This window comes from Pagrus major, chromosome 6 (assembly GCF_040436345.1).
Source record: "Pagrus major chromosome 6, Pma_NU_1.0".
NCBI classification, from domain to species: Eukaryota; Metazoa; Chordata; class Actinopteri; order Spariformes; family Sparidae; genus Pagrus; species Pagrus major.
In genome coordinates, this window is record NC_133220.1 from 27,443,521 (window position 1) to 27,463,764 (window position 20,244).

The following is a 20,244-nucleotide window of genomic DNA, read 5'->3' on the forward strand; positions in this document are numbered from 1 at the left end:
GTGTGTGTGAGAAACAACAGGGGACGTGTTGGTGCCGAGACAAGGTGCTGGGATAAGGTGAATACATTAGCGATCCATAGTCTTTATGCATACATGATGGTAAGTAATAGTGTTGTCTACTGAGGGTACAGTGGAAAATGACATGAGTCTTTAAAAGCCTGCTGTGCTGTCCTGCCCAGATCAAATGGAGAAGGAGACAGTCAAGGCATAAGATGCCTGAAGGGCAAATCAATCTGACAAGTCATCAGCTCCATGGTGCATCTCTGGACAGTTCCTTCACTTCCTCAAATTAACCTTCACAAGAGGAATGACACACAGAATGTATGGAGTCTGACAACCTCATTTGTCCTTCACTTATGTCTTGAACCTTCTTCCTGAGGTGCAAAATGTATATTTTTGCTCAAATTCATGACGAGTGCACAGATTTGATATTTGGTCCCTGACAGCATATAGATATGTTAGGATGATGTATTTTCAGAGCTGGGTTCAAGAGTTTAGAGCAGTGGCATATGTGTAAAAGATGTGTGTTGTTGTCCTTTCACATGTGAGTGCCCTGTTTTCAAACACAAATATTCAAGTTAGACTTCTGTTACTCTGCCCGAGCCCAAAAGGCCAATGAAAGTGGAGACACGAACTGAGTCTCATTTCATCTTACAGAAACCACGACTCTGCAGCAGAATCCTTCTTGCTCGCCCACACTCTGTGCGCTCAGTGTCTATTTCTCTTGCATGCTTTCTCTCTCTTAATTTCAAACCTTTTCTGTAGAAAAGTCAGTTATTTCGTTACAAAAGCTAAAAAAAAATAAAAAAATCGTAATACTGACATATCACTATTAGAAGCACCTGCTCACCAGGCCAGCCGGTGTCCAATCCCTGCTCCTGTTCTCCCATTTAAATCAATTTAAACCACTGACTGAAGAAAACATGGACGCAGCTTCCTGGTCTACAGAGGTGCCTTAAACCTGCATTCTCTCTAAAAGCCAGCAGGGGGAGACTCCAGTGGTTTCAAAAAAGAAGTCAGATTGTATGTAAGCTGATGACAAAATGACCCTGTTTCTCACTTAATGAATCACCTCAATAAATAGTTAGTTTCAAATCTTCTTTAATACAGCATGATCTTCATTTTGGACATTATGATCCCATTTAGAGTGAAATTGACAGTAAAGCAGGCGATGCTTTAGGACGTGGCTACCTCGTGACTGACAAGTCACTACCACGGCATTTCCTCGGCTTCTCAATCAGATCCAACAAGTGCCCTTGCCAGCGCCATCCTCTAGTTAAAATATGGTACACTGCTGACCTCAAAACATCAAGATGGTGACGGCCATAATGCCAAACTCCAGGCTTCAAACCAATCTGCCAGAACGCAATAAACTAAACTTAGCTATGGCATTTTATTATCATATATGTATCCATAGGCTAAAATAGCAACTTTCCACACTATGTAATAATTTAGGCTATCTTGAATGCTTTTCAGTAATGAATTCAGTAAATATGTTACTGAATCATATATCATAACATGTACAGTGCAGTCAAAATCTGCTTTATAACTCAATTCAGAATCAGTCACAGTCTAGAAAAACAGTATTGCAAGTCAAGAAGCAAATGTAGAAAACAGAAAAAAATATGTACAAATATTATAAACCATATAAACTATACTTTTTTCACATTTTGGTTCAATTCAGTGAAAATGAATGTACATAACAATACACAAACCATCAACTTTCTCTAAATAGCACCACCTGCTTAGTTACTGCCTCATAAGGCATTCGGTTTGTTAGCAAGAATCACTTGACACGCCTCTACAGCTCTTATGCAGCTCATTCAAAAGATGCGTGCACTTGTGTGTTGATTTGATTCTTCTCTCCATTTTGTTGAACACAAGTTCTGTGAGACTGAGCAGGCAATGTTAAGTCAGTATGAGCTGTCCTTCGCAATCACTCTTGACGAAAATGTCATTTTAAAACGGCTTTGAGGTGTGTTACAGGTTGTCGTTTTGCTTAAGAACTGAAATACTCAGCAGGCCTGGTGGCACGGTACACTTATTATAAAGAATGCCAGGATTGATTTAGTTTTGAGAATGCAGTGACCCTGCTTTAGGTGAATCAAACATAATGCCCGCAAATGGTAGAAAAGGAACACTGTATGAGGAAGCCACATTCATATGCATTGTTCAATCACTTAAACCTAAAGGAGGTGACGACCAATAATATGAGATTCAAAAAGACTAGAGTAGAGCAATTCAATTAAGCAAGCAGAGAGGAAACATCTTTAAATACTTTACACTGTACACAGTCAGAACAGATGTCATATGGCATTCGATCATATTACAAATACAGATACATTTAATATATAAAAAGCCAGAAGGCAAAGCTACACCAATGCCAACACTTGCTGAGACATGAAACATAAGTCTGCCAACTTTAATATCATATTCAAACAAATGTTTTCTTTCCTTTTACAGCCCAAAAAATGACATGCAAGCTGGATACAATAATCAATGTGCTTCACTGTCATCAAGATGTTTGTGGATGTTTTTCATTGCTTGCTGTTATTTGTTCACCTACACACTAGCGGTACAAAAAGCTTGACGCACTTAGTTTCAAACATAAGATTGTTCTTACATTATATGAAAAAGAAGGAGAAGTGTGGTAAACAAAGGCATAATATATCTACCTCTAACACTGCTGCTTACTGTTACCTGACATCATGTTTGAAAAAATACACGACTACTTCTGGTAAGGCTGATTTATCCGAGTTGTACCTTCCTTTATCTGTCATGTGGGTTTCTGAGTTCATGGAGCAAAGGGCTTGGCTCATCAAGCCAGTTCACCCGGTCCGCATCAGTCTATAGGTGAATGCATCACTAAGGCTGCACAATTGAGTTTTGAACTTCAGCCCCATAGCTCGGAGGCTTTCAATGGACAGCCTTGGGAGTCTATACACACTTTGCACGCACGCTAAATGCTCAAACAGCGAAAGAGATCTCACACATTATTACATAGAGCTCCGTGTCTACATGCGCACAGACCAATTACTTTGCAGGCCGCTGAATACATTTCAAGGACTAACACAGGGTCAGTACACACTGTGCTTAGCCAATACCATAAGCTCCACACATTGCTGCAGTGGTTTTAAATGTACTAGAACAGAATGGCCCAATAATAGACAAAAACCCAACCCTATATCTGTCACAAGAGCAGGATTTTTAATGCACTGTAAGCATATCTGCAGGAAAACCATTATATGGAGGTAAAGCTGTTCTCTTATAATGGCAAACCAATACAATGACCTGCACAGCGTGTAACTGAAAAAAAGACATGCATCACCCGGAGAGCCACTTCTCCCTTAAAGCACTCAAACCCCCCAGCGCTGTCTGTCTGGTACAAGGAATGTTCACTCTTTCTGTGGCCTGGCCTCAGTATGGCAGCCCCAGTGTTGGCTGCACTGAGTACTCGCTCCTTCATGGCTGGCCCCCTATTTAGTCCTGGTGTAATATTCTGCGCGTTGGGAATGAACTCCATTACCGTGGTAGCTTGTTTTCTCCGTCCCCCTCCTTCTCTCAGTGGCTTTGCATTGCTTGTGTTTATAACACAGGGAACCAGCAGCTCCCCCAGGGGGCCCTCGGCTTCGGGCAGAGAGGTTATTTCTTTCCCTCTAAAATAACACACCATGGGGCTCTCACACCACAGGTGACTCTTGTGATTAAAAGTTGTTGGTGTCCCTGGAGGGCTGCATGTGTGTGCAGATGTGTGTACGATGTGGGTGCCACAATACAAGCATGTATTTGCACCTGTTTGACTGAATGAGCTGCGTGACTTGCACCCCAAGGATACAACCCTGTAAAATAGGGCTCCTTTCCTACCTTCCGTCCTGTGCAGCCTGAAGACAGGATGGCGCAACTTTCACAACGCATTTCTCTAGCTCACCTGGCTTGGACCAGAGCCACCGCCTCTCGGACTCTATACATGTTCAAGCACATTAGACATGGGCTCAGACATCTCCATATGGGGATGACAAAGGCAGTGCCTGGACTCCTGAAGGATTTAGCTAGCAGGCATGAAACTGAGGGGGAGCTCCTCACATTGACTTTAACAGGATTTAGCGAGATGAAAGGCCGCAGGGAGGAAAAGAGAGATACAAAGAAGCAGAGACACTGAGAGAAAGAGCAAGAAGAAATGGAAAGGAGAGGAGAAAGACACAAGAGACTGGCTGGAAGACACAGCGGGGCACCCCCATAAACGTCCAGTTATGTCTAAACACAGAAGTAGCTGAATAATACCAATAAAGACGCTTTTACAGAAAACAGAGGACAGTGTTGGAAAGGAAGTAGTAATGGTGCGTCCCCTGTAGAGGGTCGGGCTCAGGAGTGTCACTGCAACAAGGAGAAAAGTGGTTAAAGAGGGACCACAGGTGAGTTACAGCAGAGTCACTGAGCTGGAAAGAAGGAAAATAGTATATAGTTTTGCTTGAGGGCAATTCGGACTGAAACACTAGGGGACGAGCACAATAATCCCACACAAACAGGAGGAGGTGAAAATGCACCGAGCGAAACACCGAACATTACTGATGCACACAAACACACACACTCGCTCAGGTGAGCCTCAGCATTCCAAATTGAGATCGCAGTCATGCCAGTGGGAGCTGAGAAGATGTTTCATGATCAACCGCGTGATTATGCAACAACATTAAAACATGCACATGAACATGCCTCCATATTTGTCCAGGAGGCGGGTCACCCAGCTGAACTAATGCTAATGTGCCAATGTGCACCTGTTTCACCTCAGAGCGGAGCCTCCCCACTCTGCATGCCTGCTTCGCCTTAAACAACGCAGTAGCTCGCCGAACTACAGCGGCATGCAACAAGCCTATAGGTAACAACATGCAAGCTTTTACTCAGAATCACATACTGTATTTTATGTATGCACGCAGACAAGGGTTGTCTTAATATGCCAGTTTATAATATCATCAGGAAATGCTAAATGCATTATAGATTGCCACTTGACTTATAAGACGTTATTTTTTTTGTATTTGTCCTTTGTTTTCTTACAGTATATCTTTATTCTTCCTCCCTCTCATTTTTACTTTTTGCACTCACAGACACACAGAAGCACTGAGCAAGAGGCAGAACATTCACAATTCTTACTCACAACAGAAGCGGAAATGTGACTGGCTCTCTGCCAATGCCAGGAGAACAAAACGCTACTCTGAGAGGAAAAGACTTTATCCACCCTCAGAAACAGTTCAGTCAGTAGTTTAAACACTTTAAATTCTGTAAAAAGGACAGAGGATTTTATTGATTGTGAATAGAAATAGAGTTGATAGCCAGCAGACACAACTAACCTCACAATTGATCTCCACAGTCACCCTATTAGTATGCAACATGGCAAAATTAAGCTGTAACGCTATTACTTCAATTTATACTAAGTTCAGTCTGTCTAAATAAACGCTTGCAAAGTCACACGAGACACACACGCCTCCACTCCTCATTCCTGATCTCCCGAGTACATGCACCACTAAAACTGCTGCATGAAGTCATTACTTGTATGCATATTAAAGACGTTAAAGGCGCACTACATAGTTTTGGGGAAGACATTTTAATCCGAAGAGAAAGATCTTCACTGACTGATTTTGTTGATGCCTACACAAACTAAATAAACAAACTCTCTTTGTTTTTATGACTGAATAAACTGAATAAACAACTAACCTTAAAGGACAATTTCACAACTTTACTTTGTTTATATGTGGCGGACCCTGCCACTGTTCAAAACAGTGTTCTGGTGACCTTAATTTCCTCTGAGAACAGCTTGTTTATTCAGTTAAGGAAAAAATAAATATTTCTTAATTTGTATTATTACCTCATTCATATTGCTAATATTCAAATTCTGAGTTTGGATTTCTTCTCCAAATTAACATAGTGCCCCTTTAATGTGTGGTCTGGATAGATATAAAATATGTGTGATGATGCTAAATCTAAAAAATGTGGAAACAAACAGAAAAATACAGTAGTGAAAACAGCTGTTGAATCAGGAAAAGCCCACTAAAAACATCTTCAGATTACTTTTGATTTAAATACTGTTTTGCCACAAGAAATAGTACTTATATACATATATATATAGCAATGGCCCTTATACAGACATACACCAACCATGAAGGTGTGTTTGGAAAAAAAATGTCATCATTTACTCGAGCCCATAAAAATTACAGAAAACTGCCTTAAGCCCTGAGAACAAAATGGATGTCGAGTTGGACAAAACATCCATCTGCCACTTTCTTCAGAGCACTGGCACAAGGCAATAACGAGGTTATTTGGCTGTCGGTATTTGCTGCCTGCTGCTGCTTCGTGCCTACAGGTGATGTGAGGGAAACCTCAATAAATTCAGCCATTCTGTCAACAAACTGTTCTATACGTGGATATGAAGAAAGTGGAGCTATTTATTTTAGCATGAAAAATAAATATGTCCACGCTTAAAAAGCCGGGGGCCGAAATTCAAACAAAGCTGAATGGTCTAGTACACCCAGCTGAGCTACATAGCATCGCACATCTCTGAAAACACACGCTGGGCTACACACTGCTTTATGATTCTTTTTTTTTTATGTTCCTATCATTTCATTGTGGCTCTTTTACTTCTATGTTGTTCCTATATAGTATCCCTATTTCATCTGTTTTCTCTTCCATGCTCTTTCAGAGAATAATAATGTTTAAGGTAATGAATGCTGTAAGGGTAGATACTGGAGAAGTGAACAAACAAGAAAAAAGGAGGCTTTGTCATCCCAGATTCCGTCTCGGCTATTCAGTGCCAGCAATACACTCACATCACTTCCACTCCTCTCAGCACAATGAGCCTGAGACATCAAAGCGGGGACTGAGAGGGAGAGAGCGGGAAAGGCGGAGGGAGGGAGACCAAAGCGTAAAAAGCAACCGAGGAAGAAAGGCTGAAAGGAAAAAATGCTTGTTTTTTGTGGAAATGTATGGCGTTATTATTGCGGGATATTTGCTGCTATAGTACGTGACTGGCCGCTGATCGCACTTCTGTCTTTTGTCACAGCATATAAACTATTTTAATCGACTCAGGCAAAAGTCACAGATTAAAAAAAAAAACATATATTCATGGCCTTTTCCTACAGCTGCTGTCAAACTCATCATACCAGTGGAAATAAGCAGTTGAAACATATGCTGTTGTTTTAAAAAAAAAGTTACCGCTCGAGTGGGGCTTCAAACAGTAAAACAACTGTCAATAAAAGGGTTGCTTTTTTGAAGGCCATTACCACTGATTGCTGTGATATTTGAGTCAAATAAGCACAACAGCTGCCTCTCGATGCTCTACTGAAACATGGAATCAATAATGTCGCCTTGTCGTTTTCACCTAGCCACGGGCGTGATTTCAATCACGATTTCTGCTCTTACTTTTTAAGTTTGAGAGCGGTAATTTGTGGAGAAAAGAGAAGAAAAAAAAATTACTGAATGCAAATGAGCAGCTCTGTCTCTCTCACTCTTATTGTGAGATGATTAACATTCCCTCCACAGATCAGAGCAGGTTTCTCAGCTCCCCTGGTTGAAATGCTAATGGTGCCTCCAACTCAGTTTAATGTCAATCCTATTCTACTTTTTTCCCCTGTTGGGGAGGAGCTCCCTGTCTCTATTTCCATACACAGCAGCAGGAGGGACAGACAGCAGGCTTACTCTCCCATCTGGATCTGGGGAATCAGCCCAAGACAGCGAGAGATGGAGGAACGAGAGGAGGGTGGAGGAGGATCCTCTGGTTCACGCGGGAGTGTTTTGGAATGAATGCAGACTTTAAAACCTGATTCTGCCTTTGCAGAAATCTGCCTCACTTTAAAAGGGTTCAATAATAACAGATGATGACCTCATACCAGGAGAGATTGACACGTCTTTGTAGTTTTCTTTCTCCCCTATTGATCACATTTCTTTTAATCCACCGTATTCATTTTTATTTTCCCCTACAGACCACTGAGTTGAACTCACCTGAGACCAAATAGAATCTACACACAGTGAAAATCTGAGTGAGGCAATGTATCACCTGCTGGGGTGTTAAGGTTGGTAGGGTTTTAAATATTCATCTATAAATGTGTGCAACACTGGTCTGTTGACTGCTGTGCGATAAATATGAGGCAGACCTCTTTTAAAAATGGCCCTCCCTACTCACACTGAGCCATATGAAAAAGTCTACAACTGAGCATTAGGTTTAGATGAAATTGAGTTTACTGGAGGTTTAATAATGACAGACCATCTATAATAAGAGCAGACTGCGTATCACAGTTAATATATCTGTATTCACAGCCTATCCATTGTTTCTGCATGTTTAAATGAAGTACACTAGCATTATTCTAGTAAGCAAATGTTAAAAAAAAGGTTGAAAGTGTGATATGTCGTCTGTATCGCAGATTAGTGACCTCTACTGAAAGCTGTGTTTGAATTTAGCAACTCACACATTTGTAGATATCTTAAATTATTGTGAAACACATTTTTGAAAGCATTTCCTGCCAAGTCACATCATCATGGGTAAATAAAGGTTTTCAAAAAACGGCCGGGTTGAGACTGAATTGGTATCAAATACTGCTCTGTATTCAACACAACTGAGCCTTGTCAGAGATGCTAACACAGAGGCAACCGGAGATGAGCCCGGGAATGTGGGAGTGACGGTGGCGGGGGAATTAGCGGTGTGATGACTGTCAACACACAATCAGCGCTGCGGTGTCGTTACAAGGCTCATGTTGTTTAGTTTGGAGTTATCAGCTTTCTGAACATAGAGCTGGATCTCTTGTGAAACACCCCAAGCTGCCACTCGTCCTGAGCGGCAAGACTTCCACAGGCACATTAGTGAGTTAATTTTTGTATCTGTGCGTTCGTTTTGAGCTGCGTATGAGCCTGTGCTGTGCGTTAATATGCATGCGCACATGTGTGTGGAGTCTTTAAAAGCAGAGTCTTGTTGCAGAGCACAGAGCAGTGATTTATCACGCCACTGCAACTGAAATGATGGCATATAATCACACAGCCTCACGACTCCGTTTTCCTCAGTGAAACATGTACATATGCCAAGCTCTCACGTTTAATGAGCGCTGTTGTCTCAGTGACAAAGTGCTAACCAGATAGACAGGGCTTTATGAATGTGTTATGACAACATACAGTACTGTGCAAAAACTTTAGGCAGGTGTGAAAAAATACTGTAAACTAAGTATGCTTTCAAAAATGTAAGTGTTAAAGGAACTTGGGGCAGGATCTGTGGAATTATAAACATGCATTTTAAGATTTTTAATGCTAATGGGTGATGAAGCGTTCAAAACCAAAACGAATGAGCCCACCCACATATCTCTCCATTGCCTTGAACAGGCTGTGTGCTGCATAATGTACTGCAATTCGGGCTCGAATTTCCCGTGCAGTCCTGCGGACGTGACGTCGGATGACACTGAATGCGCGTCCTCGACCGGCTTTCGACTTGGATACAGGAAGTAAACAAACGCAGCGGACCCAAACTAGTGTTTGGGTAGTAATGGATTCTGCTACAGCCAGCAAACGACCCACCACCACACAAAGTCCACTAAAAAGTCATACTAAGAAGAAAACAAAGGTTTTATCAGCGGCATGTCGTGAGTCGAAACAAAATTACGAGCAAAGCGGGCTGGCACCTGAATATACATCGGATACGTGTTGGACTCATGGAGGCAGCTTCAACTTGAATTGGGACTGAAAACAGATGCTGACATGGCTCATTTCCTAGTCACCAGGTAAGAAAACATTACAGGTCATGTTTAGAGCTTGATTTGAAAATCATATGAGATCACGAGGACTCGAGTGACCTAACGTGCAAAGTAGCGTTAGCTGCAAACACGTAACTTAGTCCACCGCTGTGTGACACTGAATAGTTACAGACTGCGCATTTTCCACGGTCCTTCAGTCTGAAACCGAATAGTTAGAAATATGTTCCTTTATATATGAGACCGAAAGCCCAACCTGTTATCCGGGAGGTGACGTTAGCAGCTGGCTGTAGCCACAGGCTAACGGTTTGTTGTGTCTGTGTAGTAACATTAGCCGCTAACACACAGCAATCCCTTATCAGAGACGATCTCTCTGTCCCCCGATATGCCGTCTTTGCTTTCGCCCGTGCCTTTCAGACTGCATCAACCGTAACTGTAAATTGCTGCGCTTGTGTGTCGCTACACACAGCGAGCAGCTTCGCGGCTGCTTCATGTGTAGCGGATAAGACCAACGCAAAGGGGTAGCCTCCTGCGTCAGGTATCGACGCGAGGGGCACTTGACCAAACACTTTATTGAAGAACTTTCAGTTACAGTCATAACATTGACTTGGAAAATACAAAACAAGTCTGGCATCTCACATTAAGGCACTTGACCAAGCGTCAAGCGTCTGACGAATAGGGATGAGACGGCATCAGCTGCACTGCTGTGAAGAGTTCATGCGCGCTCCCACGCCAGCTTGGCTGATGGCTGCAGTTACCCTAACGGCCGCAACGGCCGGCAAGTCACTATTGAGTCTTATTTCTTGATCCTGCCCCAAGTCCCTTTAATAGTTTATTTTCATCAATTAACAAAATGCAGTGAATGAACAGAAGAGAAATCTAATCACCCTTTGCCTTCAAAACAGCATCGATTCTTCTAGGTACACTTGCACACAGTTTATGAAGGAACTCGGCTGGTAGGTTGTTCCAAACATCTTGGAGAACTAACCACAGATCTTCTGTGGATGTAGGCTTCCTCAAATCCTTCTGTCTCTTCTTGTAATCCCAGACAGACTCGATAATGTTGAGATCAGGGCTCTGTGGGGGCCATACCATCACTTCTAGGACTTCTTGTTCTTCTTTACGCTGAAGATAGTTCCTTTTTGGCCGACCACTGCGTCTACGATCCTCAACGTTGCCCGTTTCCTGGTGCTTCTTCAAAAGAGCTTGAACAGCACATCTTGAAACCCCAGTCTACTTTGAAATCTTTGTCTGGGAGAGACCTTGCTGATGCAGTATAACTACCTTGTGTGTTGTTGCTTCGCTCAGTCTTGCCATGGCGTATGACCTGGGACATGAAACTGTCTTCCACAACCTCACCTTGGTAGCAGAGTTTGACTGTTCCTCACCCAGTTTTAAGCCTCCTGCACAGCTGTTTCTGTTTCAGTTAATGACTGTGTTTCAACCTACATGTGAAATTGATGATCATTAGCACCTGTTTGATATCATTGGTTAATCATACACCTGACTATAATCCTACAAAATCCCTGACTTGTATAGTGTACCTATAAGAATTGATGCTGGTTTATGGCAAAGGGTAGTAACACAAAATTTTGATTTGATTTAGATTTTCTTTTGTTCGCTCACTTTGCATTTTGTAAATTGATTTATATTTTTGAAAGCATTCTTAGTTTACAGCATTTTTTCACACCTACAGTACTGTACATGACTGCAATATCAAAGACAACTCAACAGGTGGTAGAAACAGCTTTGTTTATGCTGACTTTTTCTTCAAAGACGTGCCTTAAGATAAGAAATTGTTAAAATGTTTGTTCCTACCTTCGGGTCAGCAGTGAGCAGCTTAAAGGCCTCGTACACCTGCCTCTCTTTGACACCTCCCCCCAGGTCCAGGAAGTTAGCTGGCTTTCCTCCATGCAGGTCAATTATGTCACATGTGGCCATGGCCAAACCGGCTCCATTCACTGTAAACATTGACCGTGTCAGTTCAGTCAAAAAAGCAAAAATATGTACTGAAATATAGAACAAAAGGGATGGTACTTTTTTAAGTGTGAGACTAATGTAGTAATGTGTACCCATTTTACATGTTGAATGGAACTGTAGCCTCATAATGATCTCATGTAAAATGTAGTTATTATATATAATGACGGTAAATCTGACCATTAGGTCAAGGATAAAGGTAAGTGTGACGCCAGCAGCCAAGAGCTTATTAAAATAACATTTCAGGCGTTGAAGGAAAGATGGCATTTACTACAAGAACACCCACAAAGGAATCCAGCAGTGAATTATCAACCAAAGAAGAGCAAATATCTGAAGAAAAAAAAAAGTCACACTTTAAAAGCGAATCGGCTGGAAATCTTCTAATCAGGAACATTCAATGCTTCAAGTCGAGCAACACAGAGAAAATTTGATTATGACTTGACTCTCGACTTCAGAGGAAAGCGAGTTGATTAAAAGAGGTTCGGCTACGCTTCTTTCTTCTTCTTTTTTTCCTTTTGCGGCCCGTGTCATCATTTAGCCAACTGCCAGTGCCGCTACCCTGCTGAGCCAAGTGCACAAAACTGTCTTACCTCATTTAGTTTAGCCAAGCTGCACTTGTGTCCTGGCAAGCTCCCCAACCGAGGTCTCAATAAAAGGGAAATTCGCTATAACAGCTGTCACTTTGGTGGCTTACAGAGCTCTCAAGGAAGCTGCAGGGCCTTAAAAGCTGTTGTTACTTTAAGAGAGGCTGGGAGCAGGGGATGTAGAATGGGTGCGTGTGTGTGTGTGTGTGGAAGAGGAAGAGGGGTAGTGCTAACAGACATCTAATGTGTTTATGAGGCTACGGGGTAAGTAGCAAGAGCACCTGTTAGTGCTGCTGTACACTGTAAAAGCTTTGATTTATGACAAGAGAGGGGGCCTTTAATGAGAATGCTAACAATCTGGCTCACTGGAGACTTTCTGGGCGGATTATAGCTAATTAGAACGCATTGGTTACGGCAGCATTCCTTCTGGAGTCCTCAGAAAGCTGCTTGTAATGTGGACTGGAGGAGAGCCCAGGCTGCCTTTACTTTGACTAAGTTTTAACTGTGTCCGAGCTTTTACACTTATGTGACTTAAGAGACGCATTAAAGCCTTATGCCAGGAGGGGGTCGCGTATGGGAGAATTCATTTAACAGTTGGTTTGTGTGTGTGTGTGCAGAAACGAGCTCTGCACATACCAAAGCAGGCGATGTTTCCGTCCAGTCCGATGTATTTGAGGTCCCACTTGGCCGCCTCCATCTCTGTGGGGTCGCTCTCAGTCATGTCGTCCATGGCGAACACGGCTTTCTGACGGAACTCAGCGTTGTCGTCAAAGTTGATCTTGGCATCAAAGCAAACCACTGGAGGGACGGGGAGATGACAAAAGGCAGAGTTAGAAATAAAGACAGCAGCAGAGGACGCATTAAGAGTGAGAGAGAAGGAGATGGCAGGCGAGGGAAAAGGGAAGAGAAGGAGGACTTCAGACATAAAAAGCCAACTAATTATCATTTCTAAAACCTGAAATTAATGAACTGAGCGGCGTCCCCTTGGCCTACTGGTCTTAATTATTTCAGAGGTTGGCTCACTAAGGGCTGGGTTTTTGACACTGCCTCTGAGGGATAAGCCATTATAGTAAATGGACATTTCCTTTACACTTCAAAGAGAGTGCATTTCAAAGAGACCACACTCGTGAAGCTACCTGGTGAAATACCAGGCAAACAACGCAATAAATTAGTGGAAGAGCTTTTTCTATACAAAACACTTGAAGTGATTGTCATTGAAGGAGTAGTTTGATGTATTTGAGAGAACCCTATTCACCTTGTGACTGAGACTAAGACTGTTCCATTGCCATGCTTGTACGGCGGTTAGCTTAGCTTGGCACAAAGACTGGTGAAATGAGTGAAACAAAACAGTGTGGCTCTGTCCAAAGGTATGAAAATCACCGCCGACACCTTTTATAGCTCACTATCTAACACGTCAAATCTCATTTGTTCAAATTGTGCAAAACCAACACATTGAAGTTTTCCGGGAGGTTATGTGCCAGACTATTTCTTTGTTGAGCAGAGTGAGTTTTGACTTGCTGTGAGGTTGTCAGGCAACGAGCAAGATTACAGGAAATAAGTGTAAGAAATAGTCTGGCAGGTTACTCCACGTGAAACTGCATCTTTTTCCTCCCATCTCCAGTCTTTGTGCTGGGCTGAGTTAACCAGCTACTGGCTGTAGAGTCGTACTTACCACATAAGAATGAGTGGTGTCAATCTGTTCTTCTAACTTTGAACAAGAAAGCACATTTCCCAGAATATCAAACTATTCATTTAAAGAAATAACATTCTAGGGTTTTTTGCAAACTGGGAAATGTTTTTAATTCCTTGTTCAGAAATCAGTCAATCTGCTCAGTTTAGTAAACCATGTTAAAGGAATTCTAGTTTACAAGCCAATCAATTCAAGCCAATTTTGGTCAGAGCAAAGCCTGCAACTTTGAACCATTAAAAACACAACTTTTATGGTTTGAAGAGAAACTGTGGTCATGTCAATAAAACCTTGAGCATCAGCTTTTCAAATTAATGCTACATTTCAGGGGAAAAGACAGCCAGAAAACACACAAGTTGTAGTGAGAAAAGGTAACAACATAAAGAAACATGGGAATTGGCTTTGAGAGTGACACACAGACAAAGAGATAGACACACAACATACTGTGGACATGCAGCAGGCAGACTGTCTTGGGACTGGGGAGAAGACATGCTGTGTCCTCCAGGTGACGTAGCACTCGCACTACACAATTCCTTTTGTTTACGTTTTGACACATCTATTATGGCAGACCATCTACAGAACAAATTGAGCTATTACCAAATGAGAACAACGACACATTTTCCACCCTTGAGAATTTTTACTTGCTAATACAAATATTTTGAACGCCTGGTGGAAAATAGCTGCGCTCCCTAGTGACATGTGAACAAATCGAACCAACAAATGAGTCGACGTTAATGCGAAGCTCGCCTACAAAGCCTGCCTCAATCACAGCCGCTGCTTCTTCTGCTGGTAGAAAAGGAAGCTCATACCTATTGGTAAGAAGTCATTGTTTGAAAGGAGTCATTTTATTCATTAATATTCATAAGACATCATGAAACACAAACTTCTCTTGTCAATCTTTGATAAAGCATACTTTGAACAAGAATCTGTTTTTGAGCAGACTAAATAACATCAAAGAAGTGATGCATCTTCAGCACATTATAATACGTCTCGATAGGACACATCACAGTCAATCTGTGCTCAGCGCTGCAAACAAGACAATCATTCTAATTTCTGCGGGAGAAAAACAAAGTTCAGCGCAAGTTCAGCAAAAGCAGCATCGCAATAGCTACGATATGCATCGTATCTATGTATAATGCCTTTCATATCTGAATGATGAGCCTTGAAATGTTGTCCTGCTAACCTCCAAGTGTTTCATGTTGTGAGAATTGATTGTATTAAGTGACAATGGAGGACTGGAGTTTACAGCACTTTTACATTTCTTTGTTGATTCAAGTGTTTTCATCCATCAGGGATTGAGGTAAAACACACGCAAAGACTATAGAAACTGAACAGAGGCAGCCTTTAAGCCCATAAATTGAAGCTGGACCCATAGTTATAGCAAACAGTGATCTAAGTCTTGATGCAAGATATCATTTGACACAAAGGAAGCCTGGCATTGGCTTCAGATGGCAAGATCGCCCCCCTAAAAGAGACCACACACTGTTTAAGATCAGCTCTTCCAGCTGTTCTTGGTGATAATTAAAAGAAATCATGCCGTGAACGTTGTAATCACACTTACATTTAATACTTTTAAAGACCAAATATTCCAAATCTGTGTGTTTTGGACCAATCGTGTTTACAATTGAAATGAAAAGGGGCAATTCTGGGATTGTTTTAGATGACATACAACAGGGAGACTTTCACTTAAAAAAACTGCCAGTGTAGATCTTCATTAATCTAAAATTAATTCCACTATTTTCCCACAACCTTTACAGCACAGCAATGATGAAGCCTGAATTTATACTTCAGTCTCACTGTGGTTATTAATATTTAAAGCACTAAGAGTTGACTAATGTTGACAATAGAGACATTATTTATTGCTCGAGTGCACCACAGATAATCCTGAATCCAATTGCTTAAAGTTAATTTCAATAGACTGAACATATAATAGGGTGCACTACAAAATACAGTCAATTGAGGTTGATTTACTACCCTTTTTAATTTGTTTTCTATTCATAGACACTAAATTTCTCTTCACAGAAGTATTCAAGGCTATTCAAGTATTTTTGGTTCAGCTCAGTAAGTATCACAATAAGGTAGATTTACAACTAGAAAATCCATGAAATGCTCATTTTAGGACACAGACTAGAATACAACTGCCTGGTTGTATGCCTCCGCGCACCAGTCATGTAACTATGGTGTTGAATAATGGCCAGAACATTTTTTGCAGAATATTATGATGTCACAGTGAAGTTAACCTTTAAACTTTTGGATAGAATATTTCATAAATTCATCAATTTATCCCATTAGATGTGTGTAAAATGTTGTCATAACTGTCATATGGATTGTTGAGTAATGGCCAAAAATGTGTTTTGTGAGGTCCCAGTGACCTTTGACCAACACAATCTAATCAATTGGTCCAGGTGGACATTTGCGCTGAATTCACATAAGATTCCCCAAAGACGTACCACAAGAAAGGGACAGGGAAATGGACAATTATTGATTTTTGAATAGGGCTTTATAGGTAAGTAGTACAATTTACCAGATTTTTATTTATTGTAGATGTAAAGGAAGTTTAGTTTATCTAGAATAATGGATTTCCCCACAGTTTTGAGTACAGGTGTAAAGAAAGTATATTCATTCAAGGAAAGAAGTTTAGTATCAAAGGAGACATATTATGCTCATTTTGAACATCACAATTGTATCTTGGGGTTACTACTAGAACATGCTTTAATGCTCAAAAACACATCCGCTTTCTGTTTTCCGCAAACAACGACAGAGCAGCTGTGTTTAATCTATTTTGACGTGCCAAACTAGCTGCTAGGCATAAATTATGCAAATGTGTTACTCAGTTATGTAGTGTGATGTCACAAAGACACGGAATTGAAGATGAGACTACTGACGAGGTGTTTCAGGAGCAGTGTTTTCTGTGGGAGAGAGGAGCTTCTGTTGGTGCGGACCTTGACCTTTTTAACTTTCAAGATCTTTTACATGCTTAACAACAAATATAAAAGACTGTAGGAAAGGAAAACAACAAAAAAGCCTGCTCAGGTTTTTATAAGCTATCAAAACTAAAGATCCTGCTGTGAAGGAGTTTGTCAACACAAAGTTCATTTCAGTTACTTTTAAGGCCTGATATATAGCATGTATACAGTATGTAGAGGGAATTTAGCATTGAGCTTATCGGATGTATTTTGTTAGCTATTAATAGAGCATCCCTGATGGTTAAATGAGAGACGAGTCTGTAGCTGCTGCTGTAATTCCTCTGGTAATTGTAGTTACTCATTAATAGTTGATGATAGACTGCGCGCCTTTAGTTAATCATCAGTAACTAAGAATCATGAACAAACATCAACATGCTGTGAATATGAAAAGCTCCGATCCCTGAAGCCATTTGGATTTTGATCCAGACAGAGTCATGCTGACAAGAAACTGACGTCAATGTGTTGCAATTACACCCCACATTCTTAAATGCATTCAGACCCAAGGAGATGAATCCCACAGTCACAGATAACAAGGTGGCTGCCTGTTCATGCAAAAATGCTGAATTCTCTATTTAAAAAGTGTTGAAATATTACACATGCTTGACGTGATTTCAGGTCAGTTAGTAAAAGGTAAAAGCACAGATACAAATAATACACACTCAAAGACAGGCATTTTCTATGATACAAGGTACCTTGTCCTTCGGGAGTCTCGCCGAGTGGATTGACTTCGACTTGAGTGGCGTCGACTTTCAGGAACAGATCATAGAGCCTCTTAATCTGATCTGCTGCCTGTGAGGTCCACAGAGGACAGTAATTACCTGATGGTTCGGCTCTGAGCAGCCGGCCCCACCAAGGCCACTCAGCATTCCACCCAAGCTACATAAAACATGGCAAATCACCTTCAACATCATGCTGTCGCTGTTTGTTGTGCATGAATGTGTATGTCTCTGTGCTGAAGGGGGAGAATGCTTTTCACGTTTTTTTAAAAAGATGTGTGAACTGGCAAATGGACTATAACACATACTAGACACTTTGATCTAATGTGGTTACATACAAAAACAGCAACATAATGCACATTTCAGTAGATTCCACCTGGCAGTCGTATCCAAACGTGCTTCTTTAGTTATTTCTTTCTTCATACAGGATCTACATTTACAAACAGCGTATAGGCAAAAGGTGAATACAGTCGGTGAAAATAGCAACACAGAAATGCCACAACACTTAAATCATTACTGTCAAAATAGCCTTTTTCAAAGGATCTCAACTGATATCTGTATTGCTGCAACTGTTTTTTACTAATAAGACAGATTGACAAGAACCTCTCAGTGCACAGTTCCAGACACAGTCGAAAATCTCACTTGCTTACATTTATTCTGTCACACACACACACAACCAGTATGCATGCACATACACAAAGATTCTGTCGTGCCATAGCGCTTTCAAAACAGTAAGATATTAAATACAATCTGCAATTATCTCTGAATTGAACACTCAGGCAGCTAACTCGCCGCAACCCAGGAGAAGCATACTGGCAATGCAGACACTTAACCATTCAATTTCTATTCTCTTCCTGCCCATTTAAAATCAATGGCAATTCAGTACACACAATCAGTATTCACGCTGCTGATATACTTATATATAGATATAGATATAGATATAGTGTATATACAGCAACATATTTCATGTGATTCTGAGCTAATCTGATTTAACATGTCATGGTGCCTTCAGTGATCTGACGCCAAGAGAATAATGGCTTTGGAATGAACTCTACATCTGAGCACACACCCCCCATTCTGAATGTGAACCATTTCTGTGCAGCTCTTTCTTGGCCTCATTTTACTCGCTAATGCTGCCTGAACTAAATTTGTTCAACTTGACGTGACTAAGAAAAAACGTTTGTTTCACTGTCCTCAAAATTATAGGTTGCCCGCAGAGATGAGTTTTGTTTCTTACTGTGTGATTCACTTACAGATCCAGTGTGCGCCATGTTCTACCAAATAATGGTACCATTAGTGATGTTAGCTCCCCTCAGCCTGGCACAGGGCTGTGCATCACTGACAGACATGACAATAGACCACCTGGCAAGTGAGTCTGGTGTAATGACACTTCACAACTTGCCTCTGGAAAACTAATAATAGCCAAAGTTTGGTCTGTTTGTGAATGACGATATATCCGTCTGTGTGTGTTTGTGTGCATCTTTCTGCCTGTTCTTTGCATTGTGACTTTAAAGCCTTCAGTGCGTCCATTACCTGTCTCTGCAGAGGTCCTTTGAAACCCAAATTAGCTGCCATGCGAAGTGACTGGTCATCTCGCACACCTTCAAATATATCTATGACTTCCTGTAAGATTTGCAGTGACAGAGAAAGAGAGAGGGAGAGAAACAAATGGAGAGAGGGAGTGAGATGGAACAAGAGGCTCAAACGCTGGACTATAATTTCACACAAAGCCGATGTTCATTTTAAACTGCCGACATCATAATGAAGTAGAGGCACGCTGCCAGACGTGGAGAAAAGGGAGATTGGAACGATAGATTCATGCACATCAGATCCTCATATCTTTGACTTTGAGATAGAGAGAGGCTCTCTTCTAAGTTTCTTCACAGATATAAAAATGGATGAGGGATTTCAGGGTGCACACTGGTTAAGAAAATAAAGTATAAAACTGCAGCTGTCGTAAGCAGTTTGAAATGATTTTGTTTAAACTACGTCTGGACCATATAGATTTTAATGAGATGTGTGCAAGGTGTGCTGCGCTGTCGAGTGTGTTGGATAGCAACACCACAGCTGTGTGTTGCATATACAATCTGAAATCCTCGGTGGAAATAATGACTGACATAAATCTCAGTGGGATCTTTACAATCTGCTCTAACATCTGTAGACTACAGCAAAAGTAAGATATACGACAATAGGACATGCAGGCAAACTCCATCTGTAATGTTCAAATTTTGCATCTGTTGACAACGACAGGAACCTGTTGCCAAGTAGTCAAGTGACGCTGGATTAAGCTCTGTAAATGGAATCTAAATTATAGCAATATAAAACACAGAAGGCAGTGTGTTTGTTCACACTAAGCTTCAGTGTGTTTCTGTATGTGTTCAGCTGCTGCATTGCGCATGCAGACAGGACAATGAAAGTAATTGAATTAGCAGAAAATATGAACGGAGCACAGCTGTAAGACCCACCGGGCAATCCAGTCCTGGCCTGATTTCAAGACAAATAAAATGTTCTTGCAGCAAAGATGGCAATGGGTTTGCACTTTTTAAAGATTTACATAGTGCTGGACAAAATCGGTATATTTTTACCTTCTGCATTTTT

At 41.2% G+C, this 20,244-nt stretch overlaps 1 protein-coding gene across 1 annotated transcript in view; it reads right to left on the reverse strand.

Annotated features, from left to right (window-relative positions):
• suclg2 (succinate-CoA ligase GDP-forming subunit beta) overlaps positions 1–20,244 on the reverse strand; it is a 102,103-nt gene that overhangs the window by 35,872 nt on the left and 45,987 nt on the right. Inside the window, exons 6-9 of the mRNA XM_073468119.1 lie at positions 19,180–19,269; positions 17,623–17,719; positions 12,914–13,075; positions 11,535–11,677 (exon numbers count right to left, since the gene is read on the reverse strand). Of these exons, the coding sequence (XP_073324220.1) occupies positions 11,535–11,677; positions 12,914–13,075; positions 17,623–17,719; positions 19,180–19,269 (492 nt within the window). The remainder of the gene's footprint in view (positions 1–11,534; positions 11,678–12,913; positions 13,076–17,622; positions 17,720–19,179; positions 19,270–20,244) is intronic.